This window comes from Bidens hawaiensis, unplaced genomic scaffold (genome assembly GCF_021521415.1).
Source record: "Bidens hawaiensis isolate Kalapana, Puna unplaced genomic scaffold, B.hawaiensis_p1.1 tig00031772_1, whole genome shotgun sequence".
In the NCBI taxonomy this organism is placed as follows: Eukaryota; Viridiplantae; Streptophyta; class Magnoliopsida; order Asterales; family Asteraceae; genus Bidens; species Bidens hawaiensis.
This window is the reverse complement of record NW_027495367.1, coordinates 14,598-38,135: the sequence shown is the minus strand read 5'-3', so window position 1 is coordinate 38,135 and position 23,538 is coordinate 14,598. Positions and strand designations below refer to the sequence as shown.

Here is a 23,538-nt window from a genome sequence, read left to right as displayed (position 1 = left end):
GGGAATTTTCCCTTGTTTATTTAGGTCCATAATGATGTGACATAGTATTTCTTATATTAGCAACCTGACATTTATTCTAGAAACTCTAATAATTACAATACATGTAACACCCCGGCTTAAGCCGAAACGCCTGAGTGTGATGTACATATTGTTCAAAACACATGTGACACTATTAAGCGACAATATTATCATTAATTCATTCATACTTCAATTACACAAGTTCAAACAAGAAAATACATTCAATAAAAGAAAAAAAAAACATAAGCAACCTGTCTATTATTTTTGTAACCTAATTCTAGTGTCTTCTTAGCAATTCAACCTCTAATAATTGTACCTATAGCATGTATATAAAATAAAAGATCAACTCACAAGTAGTTGGTGAGAATCACACAGTTTGATATAAATACGTAAAGAAATCATACAATTCTATGAGAATGTGTAACAACGCAAGCAGGGTCCTTTCCAGTTGGTAACAACCAACGTACTCGGATAAGCGCACAACTCAAGCAAGGTCCTTTCAAGTTGGGAACAACCAGCGTACTTGGATAAACGCACAACGCAAGCAAGGTCCTTTCTGGTTGGTAACAACCAACGTACTCGGATAAACGCATAACGCAAGCAAGCAAATAAACACACAAGTCCATAATACGAATTGTAGTTTGAATAAAGAATAACTAAGTAAACATTTGATTACGATATACATGCTACCCGCAAAAAGTAAAAGGGTTAAAAATGGGATGTGAGAAACTCACCTTTGAAGTTGATAATAAACGAAACCGAGGTGATCGAACTTCATGAACTATAAATAAAAGTAAATACGAAAATTTAAAAACTGACTAACGGGATTAATAAAGTTAATTATCTGTCGGGAAATATGTATTATTTTATTATAATCTTTTATTATTTTAATGCATGGATTATTTTAATATTATTTTTAAGCTAAATGGAATTTTAACGATTTATAATATTTTAATAATATAACTAACGCTAATATGAGAGTTATGGTATTTACAAAGCACAAACTTTATCTCAAAAATAATTATGTTACTGGATTAAAGTTAACGAATTTAAAGCTAACGGATTGAGATTAACGAATTATAAGCTAACAAGTTTAAAAGTTAACTGATTGAAAGTTAACGAATACAAGCTTAATGAATTAATTTAAAGTAACAGAATTATAAACTAATGTTAACGGCATGACAAATTATAAAGTTAATAAAGTAACGGAAATATAAATTAATTTCATTGGTTTAACGAATGTGGAAGTTCGGTTTCAGTTGGAAAAGATAATTATAATTCATAAAATTTTATTTAGGTTAAAAAATAATTATATTTGATTTAAAAAAATGATTTTTAATAATTTATATTAAAAAGAAAAATGATTAAAAAAGAAAACAAAAAAATAGATGTCTAGACCCGGGTTCGCTCTTGGAACACACACATATGTTTTAAACAGTAGCCCAGAATGCTAGTTTGATATAAGTATGGAAACAAATATATTTATAATATAACCTTCGAGTTCATCTTCCCCATACAAACCCTAGGTTCTAATCTGTTCAAATCGTTCCAAATTTGTTGTAATTAGGTTAGGGGTTTTAATTAACAATGAAAACCGATCATAATGCATAAATTAATTACTAGGAAATGCAATGATTTGATAATGAACGGAGCTCGAGCGAAAACAAACTTTGATGAATCAATTTCCTGTTTCGGTGAGCATATTAGGTTAAAACGATGATAAGAACGAGTTTAGACGAAGGTTTGTGGCCTTTTTATAGATTCAATCAGAGCGTTTAGTGATTGATGGACGTAAATGAAATTTTTAATATAATCCGGTCCTTCAACGAAGTTATTATGAAATTAACCGCTGTTATAACAAGTTATGATTGTTGTTTATGGTTTGCTGTTAAGGTCTAGTGTCGTTACAACTCGTTAATTGATTTAAATGGTGCGTTTTTTTTTATGTTTAAAGTTCGCCGGACTTGTTCCTCGGCTGCCAGAGTTGCGACGGAAAAGCGGTGAAAGCGACCGGGGGGGGGGGGTGCTGGTGGTTATTTTATAATATAATATAATTTAAAACAAATTTTCAGTTTTAACCCACCAAGTTTCAAATTGCTTTAAATCATGAATTAAAATATAAATACAATTGGGACTTGAACTTTAAAATGCTATAAAATGAAAACAAAATTGCATAACTTTTTATACCCGAATAGTTTGCAACGCGTTAAACTTTAATAAAAACTTTAAATCCCGGAGTTCCGTTAATTGATCAAAATGAAATAGAAATGAACAATCGATATCTTAAATCATCATGAACATCATATTATTGATGAACGACAAACAAGACACATTGAAACGACAAAACGGGTCGATTTAACGAATACAAATGCAAATTCAAAAACATTAACGAACGTCACATTAAATGAAACTTGAGAACATTATAACATAATATATACATAGGGAGAGAATCAAGAGAAAACTCACCTTTAGAGAGAAAACTAAAAAACTCCTAAAAACTTCTAAAGAATTATTTTTAATTAAAAATAAAAAAATATTTTTAAAATTCTATTTTAGCCATTATTCTTATATTTTTTTTATATTTCACTCGAAAAATATAATAAAAACAAAAAAAAAAACCGCTGTAACGCACATACGTATTACTGTGCGATACCGTTGTATTACACATGTGTATTACTATGTATTTTTGAGTTTAATAGTGTTTTATTGCATATATTTAATATTTGTGTATTGTATATGTGTAGTGCTTTTGTATTATATGAAAAAAAATAATAATAAAATAAAAGTCGATGTGGTACACATGTGCGTTAATGTTGTATTACACATACATAATAATGTGTATTCGATGTGTGTATTAGTCTTATATTGCATATATACAATAGTGTGTATCAAATATGTGCAATAGTGTTGTATTCTATGCAATACAAACACTTATGCATATATGCAATGCACACTATTACACATGCGCACTATACCGACGAGGTTACCGACAAGTTTTTTTTTTGAACCAATAACAACATATAAGAATAATGGGAAAAAAAGAAACTTCAAATTTTTTTTTTAAAAGTTAAAAATAGTTTTTTAGAAGTTTTTAGGAGTTTTTAAGTTTTCTCTTTAAGAGTAGTTTTCATTAGAACCCACCCCTATATACGTATATTTACATATATATTTATAAACAAAACCGAAAATTTAAAATGGGTTGGGTTTTCGGGTTTGAAAAGTAACGAATGTTACCATACATATTCAAAATAAACACAAGTGTAAAACAGGTATTCGAGTAAACTTTATCATTGTCAAGCAGACCTGGTAACCCTCGAGTGTGCTCGAAGTATTCCTTCACGCAGACTTTACTTAAAATTTTTTCCTAAGAAAATATTTTTTTCAAGCAAACTTCATTCTTCATGATTGATCCAAACTTTGCTCGGATAAATCCTATAAGCAAACAAGTTCTTCATTGATCTCTTCAATCTTCACTAAGGATTATTATGAGCAAATATAGTATATTCGGATACTGTAGCTTTGCTCGAGATTGAACTATGCTCGGAGTTTTACTTAGAACAATTCATTAACTCCCCATAAGCATACTCAAGATCTTCCTTTATTATATTCTTGCTCGACCCACCAAAATACTTGTAATCTTGGTTTAAGCTTAGATGTATCAAGTGTTTGCTCGTATGCAAACTGTGCTTGATAGAAGAACAACCTTGCTCGACGAAGTGTAGCTTGCTCGAAACTTTAACACTTAGAATAATTTCTGAAGACAACCCTACTCGCATAAGATATCATGCTCGAGATAGTAAATACCTTGCTTGGAGATCCTAAGCTTGCTTGTGTTCTATACTTAGCCTTTTCAAAGAGGGTTGAGAATATTCCAATCTTTCTGGTCAAACTTTTTGACCCAGCATATATTTTAGTTGTTCGTTCAAAAAAACACCAATGCTTCTTTTTCTTATACTAACAAACGTTAACAATTCAATAATTTATTTTAGATACATATTAAAACATAATCCTAAATCAAAGCACCCCTTCCTAAACATGCAACAATTTGATGAAATTTGAGTTAATAATAGCAAGTATTGAACTCAAAAGTATAAATAGGGTTTTGCTAGGAACACTTATTTAAAATTAGTGTGCACCTCGCTCAATGTCATATATAGCACCATATATATGGTATATAAAGGGTTTTTGTCTTATCTAGTATGTACCTTATACAACGCATATAGCCTTATGCGGCTTATAGGTACGGCTTATAGGTACAGACATTATAAAACAAAAACCCTATGTGCCACATATAATGTTATATGCGACATATAGAGGAGGTTTTTCTTTTTAATTATTAAACTTATAAAATAGATACATAAATATATTAATCAATTATTTTTTAAAATAAATAACTAAAAATACTAATTAGTCATTTTTTTCTTAATGCTTTTACAAAATAATAATTTTTAAAATCAATAACTAAAAATAATAATTAATCTCTTTTATGAATAATTTTGACATTGGGATTGACACGTCGGGCACCACATTCCAGCAAGAGCTTCGACCTGATGAACAAAACACAATCCGACTTGAGGAACAAACCGGTCCTACACGTTTCATCTCCACAACGAGGTAAATTTTATTATCGTGTTTCGTTTAAATTTCCTTTTTACATTTAGATTTCTTAGCTATTCTTATGGGTTCGGGTTTAGATTTCTTAGTTATTACGGGTTCAAGTTTAGATTTCTTTGTTACGTTTTATTATGGGTTCGGATTTTAATATGTGTTCTGGTTTAGAGTAGTTATTATGGATAAGGGTTTTATTATGGGTTCGGGTTTAGATTTCTTAGTTATTATGGGTTCAAGTTTAGATTTCTTTGTTACGTTTTATTATTGGTTTGGATTTTAATATGTGTTATGGTTTAGAGTAGTTATTATGGATAAGGGTTTTATTATGGGTTCAGGATTTTAATTATTTTTAACATGAAGAACTATATGCCACGTATAGACGTGGCATATAGTTCTTCAACTTGTTTTTAATAAAAACAATTATCTTTTTAAAAAATCACTAAAAATTATTAACCTTCTAAAAAATTCACTAAAATTACTAATTAATCTTTATTTTAATTAGTAACTTAAAAAAAAACACTAAAAATACTAACTAATATTTATTTTAATAAATATTTTTTTAAAAAAATCACTTAAAATACTAATTACTCTTCAAGGGCTTGTGCGCTGGCTTGTTTGGCGGGAGGTCGCCCGCTAACATAGTAAGGAATACAGACTATCGCCCTCACATTTTGACGATGGGGGTGGCCCGTCAGGAGCGGGACACGACGACCATGGAAATGCCGTCGCTTAGTTAGACTTGTTTTTGTTTTTTTTGTACGAACTCGTTGCATGGTTATATATATATAGGTGGCATCTAGAGAGAATTAGAGAACTAATAAAGAATTATTTTTAACTTTTTAAAAAAAATATTTTGTGATTTTTCTTTCTTTCCTTCTTCTAATAAGATGACATTGTTCCTTAAGAAAAAAAACCGTCGATGCGGTGCATATGTGCATTAATGTGTATTGCATATATACAATGGTGTTTTATTGCATATAATACAACACAATTGTATTATACAATACACACTATTGAATATATGCAAATACAACACTAATAATTTACAATACGCACTATTGAATATATGGAAATACAACACTAATTGTAACATGTGAAAAATTTGAAATAATAAAATATTATACATTGAACGTCAATTATTAAAATAGTTAATATCTTGTAGCACTAATAGAGTTAATAATCGAACACTTTAGATATGAATACTAGTTTATTAGCAAATAGTAATAATAATAAGTTGGGTTGCTTTATTTTAAAGGTTAGAGTCAACTAATGCAAACACCAAGTTTGAGGGTTTAAAGTGTATATTATGAAATTAATTAAGGAGCAAAGTAGAGGGGCCATTCTTGCCATTTGGTGAAACTTAATTTGAAAGCAACTATATCTCAACTTCATCACTATTTTCCATGGAAGAAAAATAGTAACGTGGATCAAATTTCAAACTATCAAGTGAAACTTGTGTGCATGATTCGTTTGTGTATATATATATATAATCTTTCATTCATCAAAATCTAATTGGTACCACCGTTCTTTTCCAATTTAAGCCGCCGCCTCCGTCACCGTTGGAACACCACCACCATAACTTCTTGTCGCCGGCCACATCCATCGCCGCAGCCGCCACCAGTCACAACCACTACGTGCAGCCTCCGTGTACCGCCGCCCCGCACCGTCACTGTTGTTTCTTACCGTTTGACGTTTCGCTGTTGCTCCTTACTGTCCGACCATCACGTATCCGTGTTCGCTTTAGATACGTTCGGTCTCGCGACTATTGAGGTAACAGCCTACTCTTTGATAAATCGTTCGTTTGGTTGAATACGGTTCTTAAAATTTTGATCGATTAGTTTCCGGTGACTAAGATGTTAAATTGGAATTCGATTTTGTTGAAGAAAATGTTTTTGTCGTTCAAGAGTTTTGTCAGTTTCCGTGCTTCACGGCATGCTTGCTTATAAGAATATACAAAATATGTTAAGTGTTTAAAAGTCAAGCTCTTGACGTAGGACTAAATGCTTCATAAATAAAATATAATATTTAAATATAAAAAGTATAAGGAAACTCTATGTTCATGATCAATTTGATAGTCTTGTATAACCATAAAAGTTTATTATTTAATAACTATAATAAATAAACAAAAAGGAAAGAAAATCCATGTTGTCGGAAACCTAATAGTCACCCAATCATACAACTGAATTTAGTTATGTATAGTTTATGTGAACCGTAATTAAGTTGTAGGTTCTCTTTGCTGTTAACGACAAATTGAGTTGTTTTCCCTTGCTAACTAAGGTATGGTTTCCGTCTTTGTTTCCTTTTAGTATTATTAATATTCCGTTACTTCGTAGTACAGTTTCTGTTTTCGTTTACTCGTAGTATTAATTAAATTCCATTTTATATTCGGTGTCCGTCACTTTGTAGTGCGGACTTTTCGTTAGCTTCTATTACAGTTTGAGTTTGGTTTATTTGTTATGTTTTACATTTATTTTTGTAACATGCAATAGATTATATATTTTGTACTCATTATTGCATGTCCCGTCAGTAGCATTTTGTTGCATATTTATATGAAATTAGCTTTTGTACTCTGTCACCCGAGCATGTCTGAAATGTCGTATGGGCGTCAACGGCATGCACTTATCGTGACAGTGCGTAATAAAAGTTCACGGCGTCTTTAGCTAGTACTTTGGTAGTACTTTGGTCCCTAGAGGCGTATAGATCGATCTTAGCTCTGAGTTTGCGTTTGTTGTGTGGAGATGGAATAATGGGTGTACGCCACGCTCACCATCTCATAGGTGCATGAACTAGCTAGCTGTGTACCAGTCTGTTCTGTTTAGGCTCGTGGGTGCTTCTGTTTCACGTGACTTGAGTTCTTGATATGTGTAGTCACGTGGTTTGATGTGTGTATATATTCTGATATGTTTCTGTATGTGTTTGATTTTGTTATGACCAAGTGTCGGATTATGCGTCAGTTTATGTACTAGTACAATTCAAAAATTTGCATATATGCTATTCAACACTATGACGTATATCAAAGTACACACTAGTGCACATGCATAATAAAAAAAAGTCGATGTATTGCATATGTGCACTACAACGAATTTTTTTTATTTATTTTTATATTTTTTCTAGTGAAGAATAACAAAATATAAGAAGGATGAAAGAAAAATAATTTAAAAATATATTTTTTTAATTAAATTAAAAATATTTTTTATTAGTTCTCTAGTTCTCTTTTTAAAAAAGAAGTTCCTTCTTGATCCCCTCTTTATATATATATATATATATATATATATATATATATATATATATATATATATAGGGGGGCGGTTAACGTACGCTAATAAACTATCGTACATTACGTACGCGAGTATCCAAAGCGTACAATTATACGCCATTAAATTTTTAAATACAATTATACGCAGTTATACGCCAGTTATCGAAAGGGTATTTCCATCCAGAACGTCCAAGTATATCTCCCCAAATCAATTATTCAATTCCCAAATCTCTGTTCTTAAAAATTCCCCCAAATCCGGCAATCAAAACCTAAACCCCCATTCCAAACGGCAATCAAAACCCCCATTACATACAAAATGGAGGTCAATCGACAGGCGAAAGCAAAACCTACATCAAACGTTCGGATTAATAAGGTGAACAAGGAACATAGGTCGAAAATTAACAACGACAGACCACAAAAAACGGAAAAATCAGGTAATTCTAAAAAGTTGTACTATTTTGTATTTTAAACCTTTGATTAAACGTATTAGATAAGTTTTCGGGTGTCGACGGCAGTGCATTATGAGATTCTTTAGTTGCATACGCCGATTTGATATTAACCGTACTTAATAGATAGAGGTTTATGTTGAAAGGAACGTATTATGATATACTTTAGTTGCGTACGGCAATTTGATTTTCGTTGTGTGTAGACGAGCATATTAGTTCAACTGAGATGAGGTAAAAATCAATTTTGTTGGGGTTTTCAAACAGAAACGTATTAGAAAAACGTTTTATCAAAAGAGTGTTGGATGATCCTAAACGTTTTATAGAACATATTAGCTTATATGCTTGTTGGAGTTGATCAAACAGAAACGTATTAGGGAAACGTTTTACCAAAACGTATTAGACAAAGAGTGTTAGATGATCCCAAACGTTTTACAGAACATGTTAGCTTATATACTTGTTTTTTGTTAGTTTGATGCTTATACCTTGTTGTAATATGTTTGACTAGTTGCTATTCAACTAAAAATGGATGCCAAACATAAGCAATCTGAAAAAACCTTTGCATCACCAACAAATAAACGTAAAAGAAATGAAGGTGAAGAAAGGGACTCATATTCAGACTTTGAAACACCACTAAAGATTCAAAAACATCAAACTGAAAAGAAAAAAATGGGAATTCAAGTTGATTATGCAACGATAGTTTCAGACTTTGAAGCACCAGCAAAGAGAGGTAAAAAATCAACCTCTATTAAATCATATACAAGAAAACCATTTCAAGAATACAGAGATACAAAAATTTGGATGAGGTGTTCACCGGTAAATATTTTCGAAGCAATAAAAGAAATGAATGAACAAGTAAATATCCATTCCCACTCGTCTAGGATATTGGTTGGTTGTGAACTATGATTATGAGAATGACGGGTTAAACATAGGTAACCATATTATTAAGATCACACTCCAATTAGTTCATGAGGTTTTTGGGATACCAGTTGGTGGGGAAACAGTTTTAGAAAAGAACAGACCAAGAATAGGGTCGAGTATCTCTACAGATAACTTCAGAAAGCAATTTGACCATTCAAGGATAACCGTTCCAAATGTGTTGGACAGAATAAAACACATAATGGGAAATGTGAAGAGTTTAAGTTGAATTTTCTTGTGTTATTCAACACATGCATTGGATTCATAACAAAATCAACAACAGTCAATCTAATGTTTACGTCCTCAATTGATGACTTTTCAAACTTATCAAAAATGAATTGGTGCGCGTACATGATTCATAATTTGAAGAAATAAAAAATGGAGTGGAAAGGTATAAAAGAAAATGGAAAACAAGAACAATTCAATGGTCCTGTAACCTTGCTTGCAGTACTATACACACACGAGTATCAGAGACGTCATGGGGCATTTAGGGACCCAATAAAAACACCAGCAATTAGCTACATAACAACAAAAACTCTTTTTAACATGGATAGCCACTTGTACAATAATGGTCCGTTAACTGATGATGAGGATGACGAAGATGAATCAAGTAAGTACTATAATATGCTTTACAAAATATTTATTCTTCAATAACTGTATGTTGCTGCAAAAAAACAGGGTAAAATGCTGAAGCACCTGAAAATGAAAGAGTGGGAGAAGAAAAGGGAAAGCACAAAAGATTGAAAACTCAGATGAAACAAGCATCTAATGCAGTTGAGAAATAGAAGAAACAAGCAACTGATGAGGTTGAGAAACAAAAGACACAAACAGTTGATGAGTTGGAGAAAAAGAAGAAACAAGCAGCTGATGAGTTGGAGAAAAAGAAGAAACATGCAGCTGATGTGTCAGAGAAAAAGAAGAAACATGCAGCAAATGAATTGGAGAAACAAAAGAAACAAGCAGCTGATGAGTTGGAGAAAAAGAAGAAGCAAGCAGCTGATGAGTTGGAGAAAATGAAGAAAGAAGAAGCTGATGATTTGGAGAAAAAGAAGAAACAAGCAGCTGATGATTTGGAGAAACATAAGAAACAAGCAGCTGATGAGTTGGAAAAACAGAAGAAAAGTGATATATTAGAGTTGACAAGTGATGACCAAAATGATAATATTTTTGAAGATTATAATTGTTTTGATAACAATTCACCATTGGATTTCCATATGCCTATAGGGACATTAACACAAGAAATAATAGACTACTATACGACCCTTCTACAGTTGTCTGGTTTGTCAGCATATTTGCCTTGAAAGCCGTTTACCGATGAGGAGAAGGTAAAACTTCCAAACAATAAAAACATTTTATATATTAACAAAAAAATTATAATTCGTTACACTAATATTTATTGTAGAAATGGAATGAAGAAATGGACAAAAAGTTCGAAGAGTTTGATAAAATTGTCTCTAAAATAAACGAGTGGTGATTAAAGAGAAGACAAAGCATGGATCAAATGTATGGCTATTTGATAAGTGTTGCGCTTGGGAAGCCAAGTTCAATAAAATATCATATGAAAGTCAAAGTCAAGCAGAAGGAGGTTTAAACGAATTAGGTATTATAATACGTTTACCTAATATGAATTAAATCCAATAAACTGACAGCTTTGTTATATAGTTGCAGTAGTTGATCTGTCACTGAACGAAGAAGATATTGATACATATGCTGAGAAAGGTATAATATGCTAATATGTTTTCTTTATACGTTTTCCTACTAAATACAAATCCTTATACGTTTTCGTAATACGTTTTTCAGAAAATGATGCTGTTGAAAATCAAGGAGTTGGAAAAAATGTTGTAACATAGTGCAAGGTATAATATCCTAATACGTTTTTGTAGCTACATATGCTTACATGTTTTCCTAATACGTTTTCCAGAAGAGGCTGCTGTAGACAATCAAGGAGTTGAAACAGATATGGGTAACATAGTACGAGGTACGAAATACGTATACGTTTTCTTAATACGTTTTTGTTAATACGTGTTTGTGAATGCACATGCTTATACAGTTTTCCTAATACGTTTTACAGAAAAGGAGGATACAGTTAACAATCAAGGAGTTGAAACAAATCTGGGTAACATAGTATGAGGTATAATATACTTATACGTTTTATGAATACGTTTTTGTTAATACGTTTTGTAAATACGTTTTTTGTTATTATGCATTCTTATACGTTTTTCTAATACGCTTTACAGAAAAGGAGGATACAGTTGACAAACAAGGAGTTGAAACAAATGTGTTTAACCTAGAATGAGGTATAATATGCTTATACGTTTTCCTTATACGTTCTGTTAATACATTTTTGTAAATGTATATGCTTATAAGTTTTCCTTATACGTTTTCCAGAAAAGGATGTTGTTGACAATCTAGTAGTTGAAAAAAATGTGGGTAACAAAGAGGTCTCAACCGAAGGAGTTGACAATGCTCAAGGTGACTAAATTCTTTCCACTTACACATTCTTATTAGTTCATAATAACAATGATTATCCAAATATGTACTTGAAAATCCAGGGGCCTCAATCGAAGGTGTCGAACAAGGAGATTGTGTTGCAGATCCAAAGGTGGATAACAAAGACCAAGGTATACATTCTGATTATTTAGTTCGTAATGGTAATGCTTATATATTATTATTCTTGTACGTTCTTGTGACATTTGAGCCAAAACAAGGTACACCTCAGTACGTATTTACCGATTAAGAAAATAAACGCCTTTTGCGTAACAAACGAACGATTAACCGAACGGGTCGGGTTATGACCCATATATCTCGGGGAGCCTTTTATAAGTGATATACGATCTATACAAGCTAAAATATTAGAAATATGGTCTTAGTTTGATAGCAAACAAGTTAAACGAAAACATGCTCGTTTAACTACCCGCTATAGATTTAAACGCGAAAGATAGTTACAAACCAAGCATTGTACCATCCGTTAAGCCGAAAAAGACTTACCAAACACTTATTTGGAACGTTTTAAGCGATCCGTGAAAATATTTTTGATTTTTACAAACATATAGTATGTTTTATAATTTTACACAAAACTAGCCGAAAAACACTTGTTTTCACGCTGTTTAACGCACCCGATAAGTTTTCCGCGCCAAAAACCGAACCCGAACTAAATTTGGACCGGGCTTTTCGTATTTGGGCTTGAGAAATCAGAAACTTGGGCCAAAATGGGCCCAAAGGGGGCCCATGATGGTCCGATCGCAGCCGCCACCCCCCCTTGTTTTTCTTTCACATTTAAACTAGATTCAAGCCATTTTTAACATCATTTCTTGGAAAACTCTGGACACCACTTCTGTTTCAGCCAGAAAACTTCCAAAACCCTAAGGTAAGAGCTTAAATAAGTAGCTTTTACACTTGTTTAATACCATAAAAACATGTCTTGGTTACTAAAAATCATTCCTAACCGTGTAAAAATCCTAAAAATGGTCCATAAACATGTTTTGATCATACACATGGTAAGGAACCTGTTTTGATAGTTTTTTTTTTGCCATAAACACGGATTAAAGGGTTGAAACGACGTTTTTACGGTTCAAAAGTTCGTTTTTGTACACTAGCCGAAACCCTAACTTAAGGGCTGTTATGTTGATGAAATATTGCTTGGTTTGTGATATAGGACTTGTACCTAGCTTTCTTAGAAGCACAAGAACCTGAAAACTTGATTAAAAGGTCGGAAACGAGCCAAACCCGCTAAGGTAATGCTGAAACACTCGCTTACGGGCTATTTAGGTTAAGGTTGTTATGTGCATATTTTTAGGACTTGAAATTTTTCAGGGACATCAGGGATCATGTCAGTGAGTCCCTGTTTAAATTTGGTAATTTTTCGACCGTTCGATAATATTTGGCAAATTTATTACCGAATTGGGACGTTTATTTGGGAAAAATAGCTAAAATACTTCAAAAATTATGAAATTTTTCTGGGAACTCAGATTTGATGTATTTTGATCACATATGAATTTTTGAATAATTTGGAGAAGTTTAAAGGTGTTTTGTTTATTTACGTTCGTGTGAATTTTTACAGCCGAATTTGGGCCGAAAAGAATATCACACGAACTTTTTACATTCTGGAATTGATACAGGTTGTTTTGGGACATGAATTGAGCATTCAGGAATTTTTGTGGATATTTGGAAATTGTTTGGGGTAAACGGACGATTTTCAGGCGAAATATAGCTGATAAAATGAATTTTTATAAATTAATAAATGTGTAAATAAATTCCAGAAATATTTTTATTAAAATCTAAATATTTTAATTGATAAGTGGTTAAATTTTCATAATTTAATGATTAACGGTTAATTAATTATGCTAATCTGAATATTAAACAAATTCAGTTTTTATAAAAACCGGCAAGTTCGCGACTAGTGAACCTGCGGGAAAATCAAAACACCAAGAGTGATCAAAAATCATATTTTTGGACTAATTAAGTAAAAACGAACTTTTCTATGAAAAACCTGGACAATCCGGATGGATTGTGCGCGTTTCTTCTTAAATCAAACTGTATAAACGGAAATGGGCCCCGTGGCTAATCCGGAACCCCAGTATGTGATCATTCTTTATAATTTAATCATTTTATTAACCAATACATTTACTCAAGCTTATTTTCCCATAAGTGTTTTCTGAACGCGCAAACGAGCAACTTGGCCCAGCTGAGAAATCGGGAGTCTGAGCCAAGTTCGATTTTAAGTATTAGACATTGAACAACATCACAACCTAAGCCTATTGCCACTTTCTGGGCGTTCCAGCTACACCCAGATTAGTTATACAGCCCAGTTTAGTATTGAGATTATAATAATATTAAAATATTAATATTATTATAATATTGATTATAGGAAATACTGATAGCGGACCGAAGAAACCACGAGCCGATACAGTTCGGAATATCTACAAAACCGTGAGTTTCATGACCCCACTTTTAAACTGTTTTACGAACTTTTGGTGTGAAAAGCATGTTTGATTACATATATACCTGAAACATGTACTGATGTGAATTATCTAAGTGCTAACACACGAAAGTCCCCACAATCACAGTGATTAACTTCGAGCCGGTGGCTTGTGAATAGTACTATTGGTTTGACAAACCCAAACGGAATCGTCCTGGTTGCCGTGTTACATAGCGCCGTTTGCACATGACCATATTTAAACAAATAGGCTATGTAGTGTTAGACATAGCTACCGGGGCATGTTGTGGGCGGAAGGGGAGCCACAGTGGTTGATTGAGCGTGGGAAATGGAGGCACGCAGCACGAACAGTCCAGGCTTCACTGTGGCTTAGCATAATTACATCACATACATCATTTACATACATACATACTTGTTTCATGATTACAAGTATTGACTTGTGAATACTCATTACTGATTTCTTGAAACTCGTGAAACTCACCAACTCTAGTAGTTGACCCGTTTTAAACTGCTTTTTAGGTGTACCTAAATCGGAGTAATTTGATGATCTGTTACTTACCTGAAGTGTGTGGTTGATGCTATGTGAATAGAGGCAAGGATGTTAGTAGTAAGAATGTATAATTAACGAACTAGTTTTGTTTGTATCGCCTAGACTGTTAAACAATGATAGAACAAAGAAATGTAATATATTGTAATTTAGTTTGTAATGTTTCTTTATAAACAATGTGTTGATATCAGAGGTGTCTGTTATATTCCCGTTTTACGCTTCCGCATTGTGCTAGTCGGGGTGTGACAGTTCTGCTTATACGTTCTGCCTAAGGTGCATTTCAAAATCCAGAGATCTCAATCGAATGTGATGAGCAAAGAGATTGTGTTGCTGATCCAAAGGTGGATAACAAAGAGCAAGGTATAAACATAAAAAAAATTCTTACTTATACAATCTGATTATTTAGTTCATAATGGTAATGCTAATATATTCTTATACGTTTTGCTTATATGCTCAAAAGAAGGTGACAGAGATGATGGTGAAACAGATGATGATGAGATCATTCCAGGTTGTTGACTAAAATATTATTTTTATATAAATAAAAACAAATTAAAAACACACAAATTATGTTGACCAACAAAATGATTTTTGTAGTTACAGAGATTGAAGAGTTAAATAAAGAAGTTGGAGACAATGATGTTGCCAAGTGTACTAATTCAAGTGTTAAAGATGATGTTCAAACACATCAAAACGATTTCGTTCAAGGTTAGTCAAATTAAAAATGGTATTTCATAATACATTATAAAATTATTTTTCTTATTAAAAAAAATATGCAGTTACAAAAATGGAAGAATTAAATAAAGTTTTTGAGAAGAATATTGGAAATACAGATAATGAAGGTATTGAAAGATTTATTCGTTTTGAAAAAAGTTTATACCCTCATGTAAAAATATAACTAAATTTATTGTAGGACTTGTTAATGTTGAAATTGAAAAAAATTATGATTATGACAATCAAGTTTTGGATTCAGTGATAATGATTTGTCCATTTTTAAATCAATCACCAACATTTGCAACACCAACATCAAAATCGAAGATTATACCGCTTAAAGCTACATCTCCTACACCACCACGTGACATTAATTTGGAAGTAGTACAAAGAGAAGCAAGAGAGAAAAAACTACCTCCTGCATTGAAATCACCTTACCTACATAGGCAAATCGCAATGGCTGAAAAGTAACAACTGATGAGAGGATTCTTGTGCCTTACATTTTTTCTGAACTCTCAGAGAAAAACAAGATGGGGATCATTTACATGTCAAAATTCACAGAATGTTTCAAGTTTGTCTTTGAATGCTTTGACCCTGATGTGTACATTTCAGCTGGTGCAATGGACATTTTTACTGAACTTTTAAACTATGAAGAAAGGAAGAGGGATGAAAAAGCATCACCTTTACGGTTTTTTGCATTATCTACGCTTATAGTAAGTATTACCTATTGAATTCTATATCTATTTTTAAAAATATTCAACCTTAATAATTTTTTTTTGTTTGTGTAGCCGATTCACTACTATGACGAAGAAGGTATTGCCAACGACTTTCAAATGTTGGAAATTTTCACTGATAACCTTGAGAAGTTAATGCGGAACAATAATTACAAGTCTCTTCAAGCTTTTACCTTGTTTATTGTGCCAGTATTATTCGAATACCATTTCTATTTGGTAGTTTTCAATTTGAAAACAGGAACAATCGAGCTGATAGACAACATGATGAACGGGGAAATACCAGAAACCATTAAGTTTGACACGGTTGAGGAGAAAACAACAGCTATTAAATATTCTTTTCATGAAAGATACAAAGGGATACCGGATAAACTGGTAAATATTTTTTTTCCGATTAAAAATGTTGCTGATTTAATATTCTTTAATCCCTCCTTAGAGTGCAACTAATATTATTTAATCCCCCTTAGAGGCCTATTTTTTGCATGTACTTAAAGAAAAACAAGTACCCTATTGGATAAAGGTTGGAAATTGCTGTTATAAAAAGATTGGAAATGGAATGAAGGACAAAAAACAATGTGAAGGATTGCGGGATCTTTGCTATAAGACACATGGAAACATACAAGGGTACGCATCCGTGGTCATCTGGTTTTTGTAAAGAGTCACCAAGACAAAAAAAAACTAAACGATTTAAGGGTCAAATACTTGTCTAAAATATTACTCTCGGAAATCAACACTGTCAGAGATGAGTTAATCAAGTCAGCAAAAAAGTATAATGAACGGGATAGAGAAGGTGACCGTGACAAGTTGAAATTGAAGAATATATACAATTTAATCGAGAAGAGACAGGAAGAATAGAAGTTTTTTGCTTTTTTAAATCTTGATTGTGTTTAAGTAGTTTATGTAATATGTTCGAGTAATACGTTTTTAAGTTTTATAATTTTGTTAGATTTGATTTGAAAAATCTTCTAAACTTTACAGTCTGTATTGTCAGAGGAACATTTATATGTTCCTCTAATACATTCTAACTTTTAATCCAAGAAGAGACAGGAAGAATAGAAGTTTTTTTGTTTTTTTAAATCTTGATTGTGTTTAAGTAGTTTATGTAATACATTCGACTAATACGTTTTTAAGTTTCATAATTTTGTTTGTTGGATTTGATTTGAAAATCTTCTAAACTTTACTGTCTGTATTGTCAGAGGAACATTTATACGTTCCTCTAATACGTTCTAACTTTTTATATTTTTTATACAAACATCAGAAAAAAGGTTCAAATATGAACATGCTCAACACAAACACAAAATTAGATCATAAAACCTAATCAAAAAACTTAAATACAATAACTTATATATGAAAATCATAGCAATACGTTGTAGATAAAAATACATAAACACAATAGACAAAACCTCAAAAACAAACACTTGGAAAACATAACATAGAACCTGCTACCATAAAGTACAACTCGATTCGTTACATGACAACTTTGAGAAAGTCAAGCTTCAATTGAATAGAGCAGTTTAGAAGCTTTATTGCCTTGCACAACTCCTTCAGCTCATCAACTTCTTTTTTACCTACGTCAACCAAAAACAAAGCACAAAGATAATTAATAGTACTAGCAGGCATGTTTACCAGCAATTTTGTTATTTCATCCCTCGATTCCATGTTAACACCGGCATCTTTGATAAACTGATCCTTCAAAGCATCACGGCTTTTTGAATCTTCACGGATCTGGTCTTTATCCTTTTTAGCAACAAGTCTTTAACAGATGAAGAAGAAGATGATGAAGACGACGAACCTTCGCACTCCATTTTTGTTGATAAGGTTTGTGATTTGGTGAAATTGTGTGGTGCAAATGTCTGACGCATGTTCTTATTGTTTTATTGTGTTAGAAAAAATGTGTGGTGAAAATTGATTAACATTTCAAAAGCATCCAAAACGTGTAGATCTTTCAAAACAGTAATAAAATAAAAATTGGAAAACGTGAAGATCCTTTAATAAAACGTTATATTAAATGTAAATTAGTTATAGGGAAAGTAAAAAGGTTTGAAGTCTTTTAAATTCCAGACAAATATAAATTAATTAAACGTTTTATTAATACTTTCAACTTACAAACGTATTAAAAAAATACAAATGTAATTATAGTGAAATGACACTCATATGTAATTATACTTACGTCATGTATTAAAAGTTCACATTATAAGAACTTACTTTCAACAACCAAGTTTGTAACTAAATGTTTAAAAATTAAAACTTTAAACAAGGGCAGACAACACAAACATACAGTAGAAATTTAATTTGATTAAACGTTCAATTAAACTTCAATATAAAATTAAACGTCAATTAACAACTAATAATCAATAATTTAAACTTAAATAGAAAATGAATTTTTATTAAACTTCAAAAAGAGTACGTATAAAATGATATGATTTAAACTTTATTAGAAAATGAATTTTTTAAACGTTCCTTTAATACGTTCCATTAATGTGATCATATACCAAGAATTAAAAAATAGAAAGAATATGATGCCTAGATGAAGAGACATATGTAGAGGTAATGATGCTTAATTCAGATATTAAAAGCTAAAGAACTACAATAACTTCATTCAAAAACCATTATAACTCAACTAGAAAATCAAATATAAAAACAGGGCCAGACACCTAAACAAAAGACACACAAAACAAAAACACATATTAAAAAATGGATTCAGTTAATTCTACCGTCAAAAGCATTCTAAGGGCGAGGATAAACCTGGAGTTAGAGAAAGATGAACATTGTCTAGGTGTTATTGAGCCAACCAAGGAGCGCTTATCGGAAAAAGAAACAAAGACCAACAACCTTCATCAAGAACTAAAGAACCAACACGATAGCTCCTTCAAGAACGAAGCCATGACCTACTTTGAGCACCAAGCCTCATGCTATGGACGACTTCAAGTCGTCCTAGAAAAAGCAGCTCACATGGTTTCGGTCAACAAGAAATCAAAGCTTGAGGGAGCAAAAGATATCCTCGACAACAAGTAGGGGATGGTTTGTTTGTTGGTTTGTTTGATAATGTATTTTGTGGTGTTGTTTTTGTTAACTCTTTGTTTGGTAAGGTGTTTGTTTTGTAAGGTGGGGTATCTTGTAAGGTGTTTATGGATCTAATATAAGGTATTTTGAAAAATGTTGTTATCTCTACAACCATAATAGAAATATTATGGTAATACGTTCTATATAAACTTAAAACGTTTTAAACAAACTAACATAAATATGATTAAAAAAATGCTAATCAATTCAAAACTTGGTAGGATAACTAGGCTAATCAGTTCAAAGCATATACAAACTATTTTTTTTAAAGTTCTGGACATGTTCTGCTGTTATGACCAGGCAAATTCCACACCTTGAATTCTCTATGTTTCTTCCCAGATCAACCTATGGTTATCTCTTTCTGAGATTTAATCCTTTTATGTGACCCACGACCCTTGTTTCTTATTCCACTCGGCACACGGACGGTCACCTCTGACGGTTGATCATATCTTAAAACTGCTGCAAATCTGTCCCTTTTTGACAAAGAAGTCCTTTGGTATCGTGTCTCATCTGCTTTTTGGATCATAATATTCATCTGATCCCTAACTTTTGTAAGTTCATCAATGTCTGTGACATAGCTGTTTATAAGATACTCACCCGCCAATGTTATTTCCCTTGGAATCTCCTTAAATTTCAAATTCTTCTCATTACCCAAATTAGAAATTGGAGTCGTTCTAATATTTACACCTGCATCTCTCTTCCAACGATCCAAAATGTACTTTTTAGGAAATCTTTTTACTCGAAACAAATTTAAAACGTAAAGAATGTGACGACACAATAACCCGTATTGTTAAAATCTTTTACAACTGCATAATACAATCGAATCTACTCCATCTTCACCATCCTTCTTAATCAACACCTTATCATTAAAAAAATCAAAAAACAAAACTTAGACATGTATAATACGTTTTGCTAATACGTTTTTGATTTTGTTTCTGGTAAAGGCCCGAATAAAATAGATAAATAAACAAAAAAAAGAAGATAACACCTGTTTAAAGTTTATACGTTCTTTCAATATGTTCTAAACATACCTATTAAAATTTAGCACTTCCAGTCGTTACACGTTTAATACGTTCTATTAACACATTCTATTCATACGTTCTAAGCAAACCCTACTTCACCATCCTTCTTAATAAACACCTTATCATTAAAAAAATCAAAAACAAAACTTAGACATGTATAATACGTTTTGCTAAGACGTTTTTGATTCATCAACATTCCGGATTTTTGATTTTGCCTCTAATACGTTTAGCTAAAACGTTTTTTTATAATTTCTTATTGAAATGTTTAAAGACAATTATACCCTTATGTTACTACGCTTTGCTAATACGGTCTTTTATCAGACAAACTTTAAAACAATAAAAATAATAAATTATGTATAAATTAATTAAATCTTACCTCCAAACATCCTGGTACATATGCATTAAAGTCGAAGATGAAAAACTTCAAATAATCTCCTTCAGTTGACTTAAGAGACACAACACCGCTTCGAATGTGAACATTTCGTCTTGAAAATCATTAAAAATTGCCCTTGTATACATCAGTTTTGCTTCTTGCTCAATAGGACTTTAGCTTACCAATTCAGGATGCGTATGCCTTGTATCATGATCATTTTTCCTACTGTTATGCCTTTGAATCTTCATACAATGATCAAAATGACTAAAAAAACTCAACAAGTGATAATTGTGAGTTAGAAAGTTGACAAAAAAAATGATTTTCACTCTCTAATCTTGATGTAGTACGCATGAGACCAGATAACGGTTCATCCCTATAATAAGCTGGTATCCAATCGTATCTCATATCAAAAATGTCAGTCAACCATTTATTAGACTCAAGATCATATTCCTTCATTATAAGCTGCCATTTTGTCTCAAATTCGAATTGAGAAATTGAATCAGTCCACACAATGTCACAAATTTTCCATTTAAAGTCTTCATTGTTGCAAAGGACAACACCAACCTACAGTAAAACAAAAAAAAATTAGTGTTAACAAAAAAACATATGCTAATACGGTCTATCATCGTTAATAAGTTCTTTCGCCGTTAACACGTTCTATCATTACCTTGTCAGCAAGTTTCTTCATAATATGCCACATACACAACCTATGTCGTGTGTTTGAGTAGACTGATGCAATTGCTTGCTTCATTGCCGGATCTTGATCGGTAACAACAACCTTTGGAGCGACACCAAATGAATCAAGAAAAAGTTTCAAAAGCCATGTATATGATTCAATAGATTCTGATGATAACAACCCAGCACCAACTGCTATATTCTGGCTATGGTTATCAATAGCAGTAAAAGGCACAAAAACCATCTTGTACCTATATAAAATAGCATAAAAAGTCAAATAATATATAAAACAACTATAAAAATTTGAAGAGTAAAAACAAAATTAAAATCACGCACTTATTGGTCTTGAAAGTAGCATCAAATGCGATGATATCTCCAAATGCCAAATAATTTTTCTTTGAAATCTCATCAGCCCAAAACAAACGAGTCAACTCACCATTATCATTAACAGTGTATTCAAAAGAAAAATCGTCATTGCATCTTTTCTTTCCACTTAATCTTTGGACAACCATTTCAGCATCAAACTCGCCAATAAAACAATTTAACCTTTGTTTAAAATTCTTACAATCATCTTTTAAAGCCCCAACTTCTTCAAAACCTTCATACTTTGTCCTGAGAATATTAAATGCCTTAACTGAGCCCAAATTTAATGTTGACAGCTCATATAAGATATTTTCTTGCACATGAGTTAACTTCCTATTAGATCGAACAAAATGCATATCTTCTTCTTCTACCATTGCATGATTATGTTCTTCCACAAACTCATTTATTTCAAACTTAATACCATCCATAGATTTCAAAAAATTTTGAGCTTTACAACCACACCGAATTGTTGGTCTCTTCCTCCTTTTATAATATGGTCTTTTTGAACTATCTTTATCATCCATTGAATCATAACTCTTTGGAGGTTTATGACCTTCTTTTGAACATGTGAAATACTTAGACTTTAATATACCATCATTCATGTATGAACCTCCCTTACGAACACAAAAACCAGCTTTCTTTGCATATTCACAATAAAAATCATATGCAAGATCAATAGACTCAAATGACATTCCTTAATAGGTTTAATAGAGGCATTCACTTGTGGTACGACATCCTCTGGTAAAGACCCTAATAAAATAGATAAATACACAAAAACAAAAAGAAGTTAGCATCTATTTAAAATTAATACGTTCTAAGCATACCTATTAAAATTTAGAACTTACAGTCAATACACGTTCAATACGTTCTATTAACAAGTTCTGTTTATACGTTCTTATAGTACGATCTTATAATTATTTCAACGACTTTAATACGTTCTTAATTAACTCTTTCAATTCTTATACGTTTTTCTAATACGTGCACTTAATACATTTTGAACTAAATTCCCAGTACACTCTATACAAACCTATTTTTAATTACCACGTTCAAAATTCATAAGTAAGTCGTTCAATTCTAATTTATACTATCGAACAAAACGGATTACCATAAAATACTTTACCGGTTACAGCTAATCAACTACCAACTCAACAAAAAATCGACTATCAATTCAGCTAATCAGCTCTAATCAAAATCTAAATAAACTTATGTTGATTATCGGAATACATCGCGTTCGATGGAAAAAGCAAACAAAAATCAGCAAATCGCAGAAATCGCCAAAATCGTAATCTCAATTACTCACACAAAAACGGTTTATGGAAACAGAGTATAATAGAAACCGTTTCCAAATTTAGTAGCGGTGTTGGCGTTGAATTTGTTGAATTTTTAAAGGATGTAAAAAGACAATCCTACCCTTATGTTATGTTACGATATCAGATTGTAAATTGTTAAGATCTACGTTCAACATAGTAGCATACGTAATGTACGATAAACTATTAGTGTATTATATCATTTATATATATATATATATAAAAAGTTTTATTTGATATTGTTTATAGTATATTTTTTATTTGCTTTGTTGTAATATTGAATTCGACCCGACCGTTCGAAGCGTTGATAACCACGTTTTATTAAAACAAAGTGATATTAAAAAAAAAAGTTGACAACACAAAAAAAAATAAAAATAAAAGACCTTTTTATTAAATTATCTAATAATATAAAAAAAACATGTTTATAAGCGAGATATAGATTTTATTAAACCTCTTTTGAGTGGACACCCACCTAATGACCAATATGCAGCATATAGGGTATGTTTGGCAAAGAGCTTTTAGAAACTTTTAGGCTATCCGCTATAGGCGTCGAATGAGAGGAAAAAGGGT

General features: G+C 31.8%; 1 protein-coding gene across 1 annotated transcript; it reads right to left on the bottom strand.

Moving 5' to 3' along the window:
* Nucleotides 1-19,568: 19,568 nt before the first annotated feature.
* Nucleotides 19,569-22,353, bottom strand: LOC143582523 (protein FAR1-RELATED SEQUENCE 5-like). Its single transcript, XM_077065063.1, has 6 exons — nucleotides 21,635-22,353; nucleotides 21,291-21,549; nucleotides 20,988-21,187; nucleotides 20,806-20,887; nucleotides 20,046-20,087; nucleotides 19,569-19,925 (listed from the first exon to the last, which is right to left on the bottom strand). Exons 1-6 carry the CDS (start codon nucleotides 22,351-22,353, stop codon nucleotides 19,569-19,571), a joined length of 1,659 nt encoding a protein of 552 aa, XP_076921178.1.
* Between the last annotated feature and the right edge of the window lie 1,185 nt (nucleotides 22,354-23,538).

Excerpts from the sequence above, each read along its gene's own strand:
- LOC143582523 (XM_077065063.1), bottom strand. The coding sequence starts at position 22,353 with ATGTCATTTGAGTCTATTGATCTTGCATATGATTTTTATTGTGAATAT. Across the intron at positions 21,550-21,634 it reads GCTACTTTCAAGACCAATAA|GTACAAGATGGTTTTTGTGC; the intron begins GTGCGTGATTTT and ends TATTTTATATAG. Across the intron at positions 19,926-20,045 it reads AAGATGGAGTAGATTCGATT|AGAGATGCAGGTGTAAATAT; the intron begins GTATTATGCAGT and ends GATCGTTGGAAG.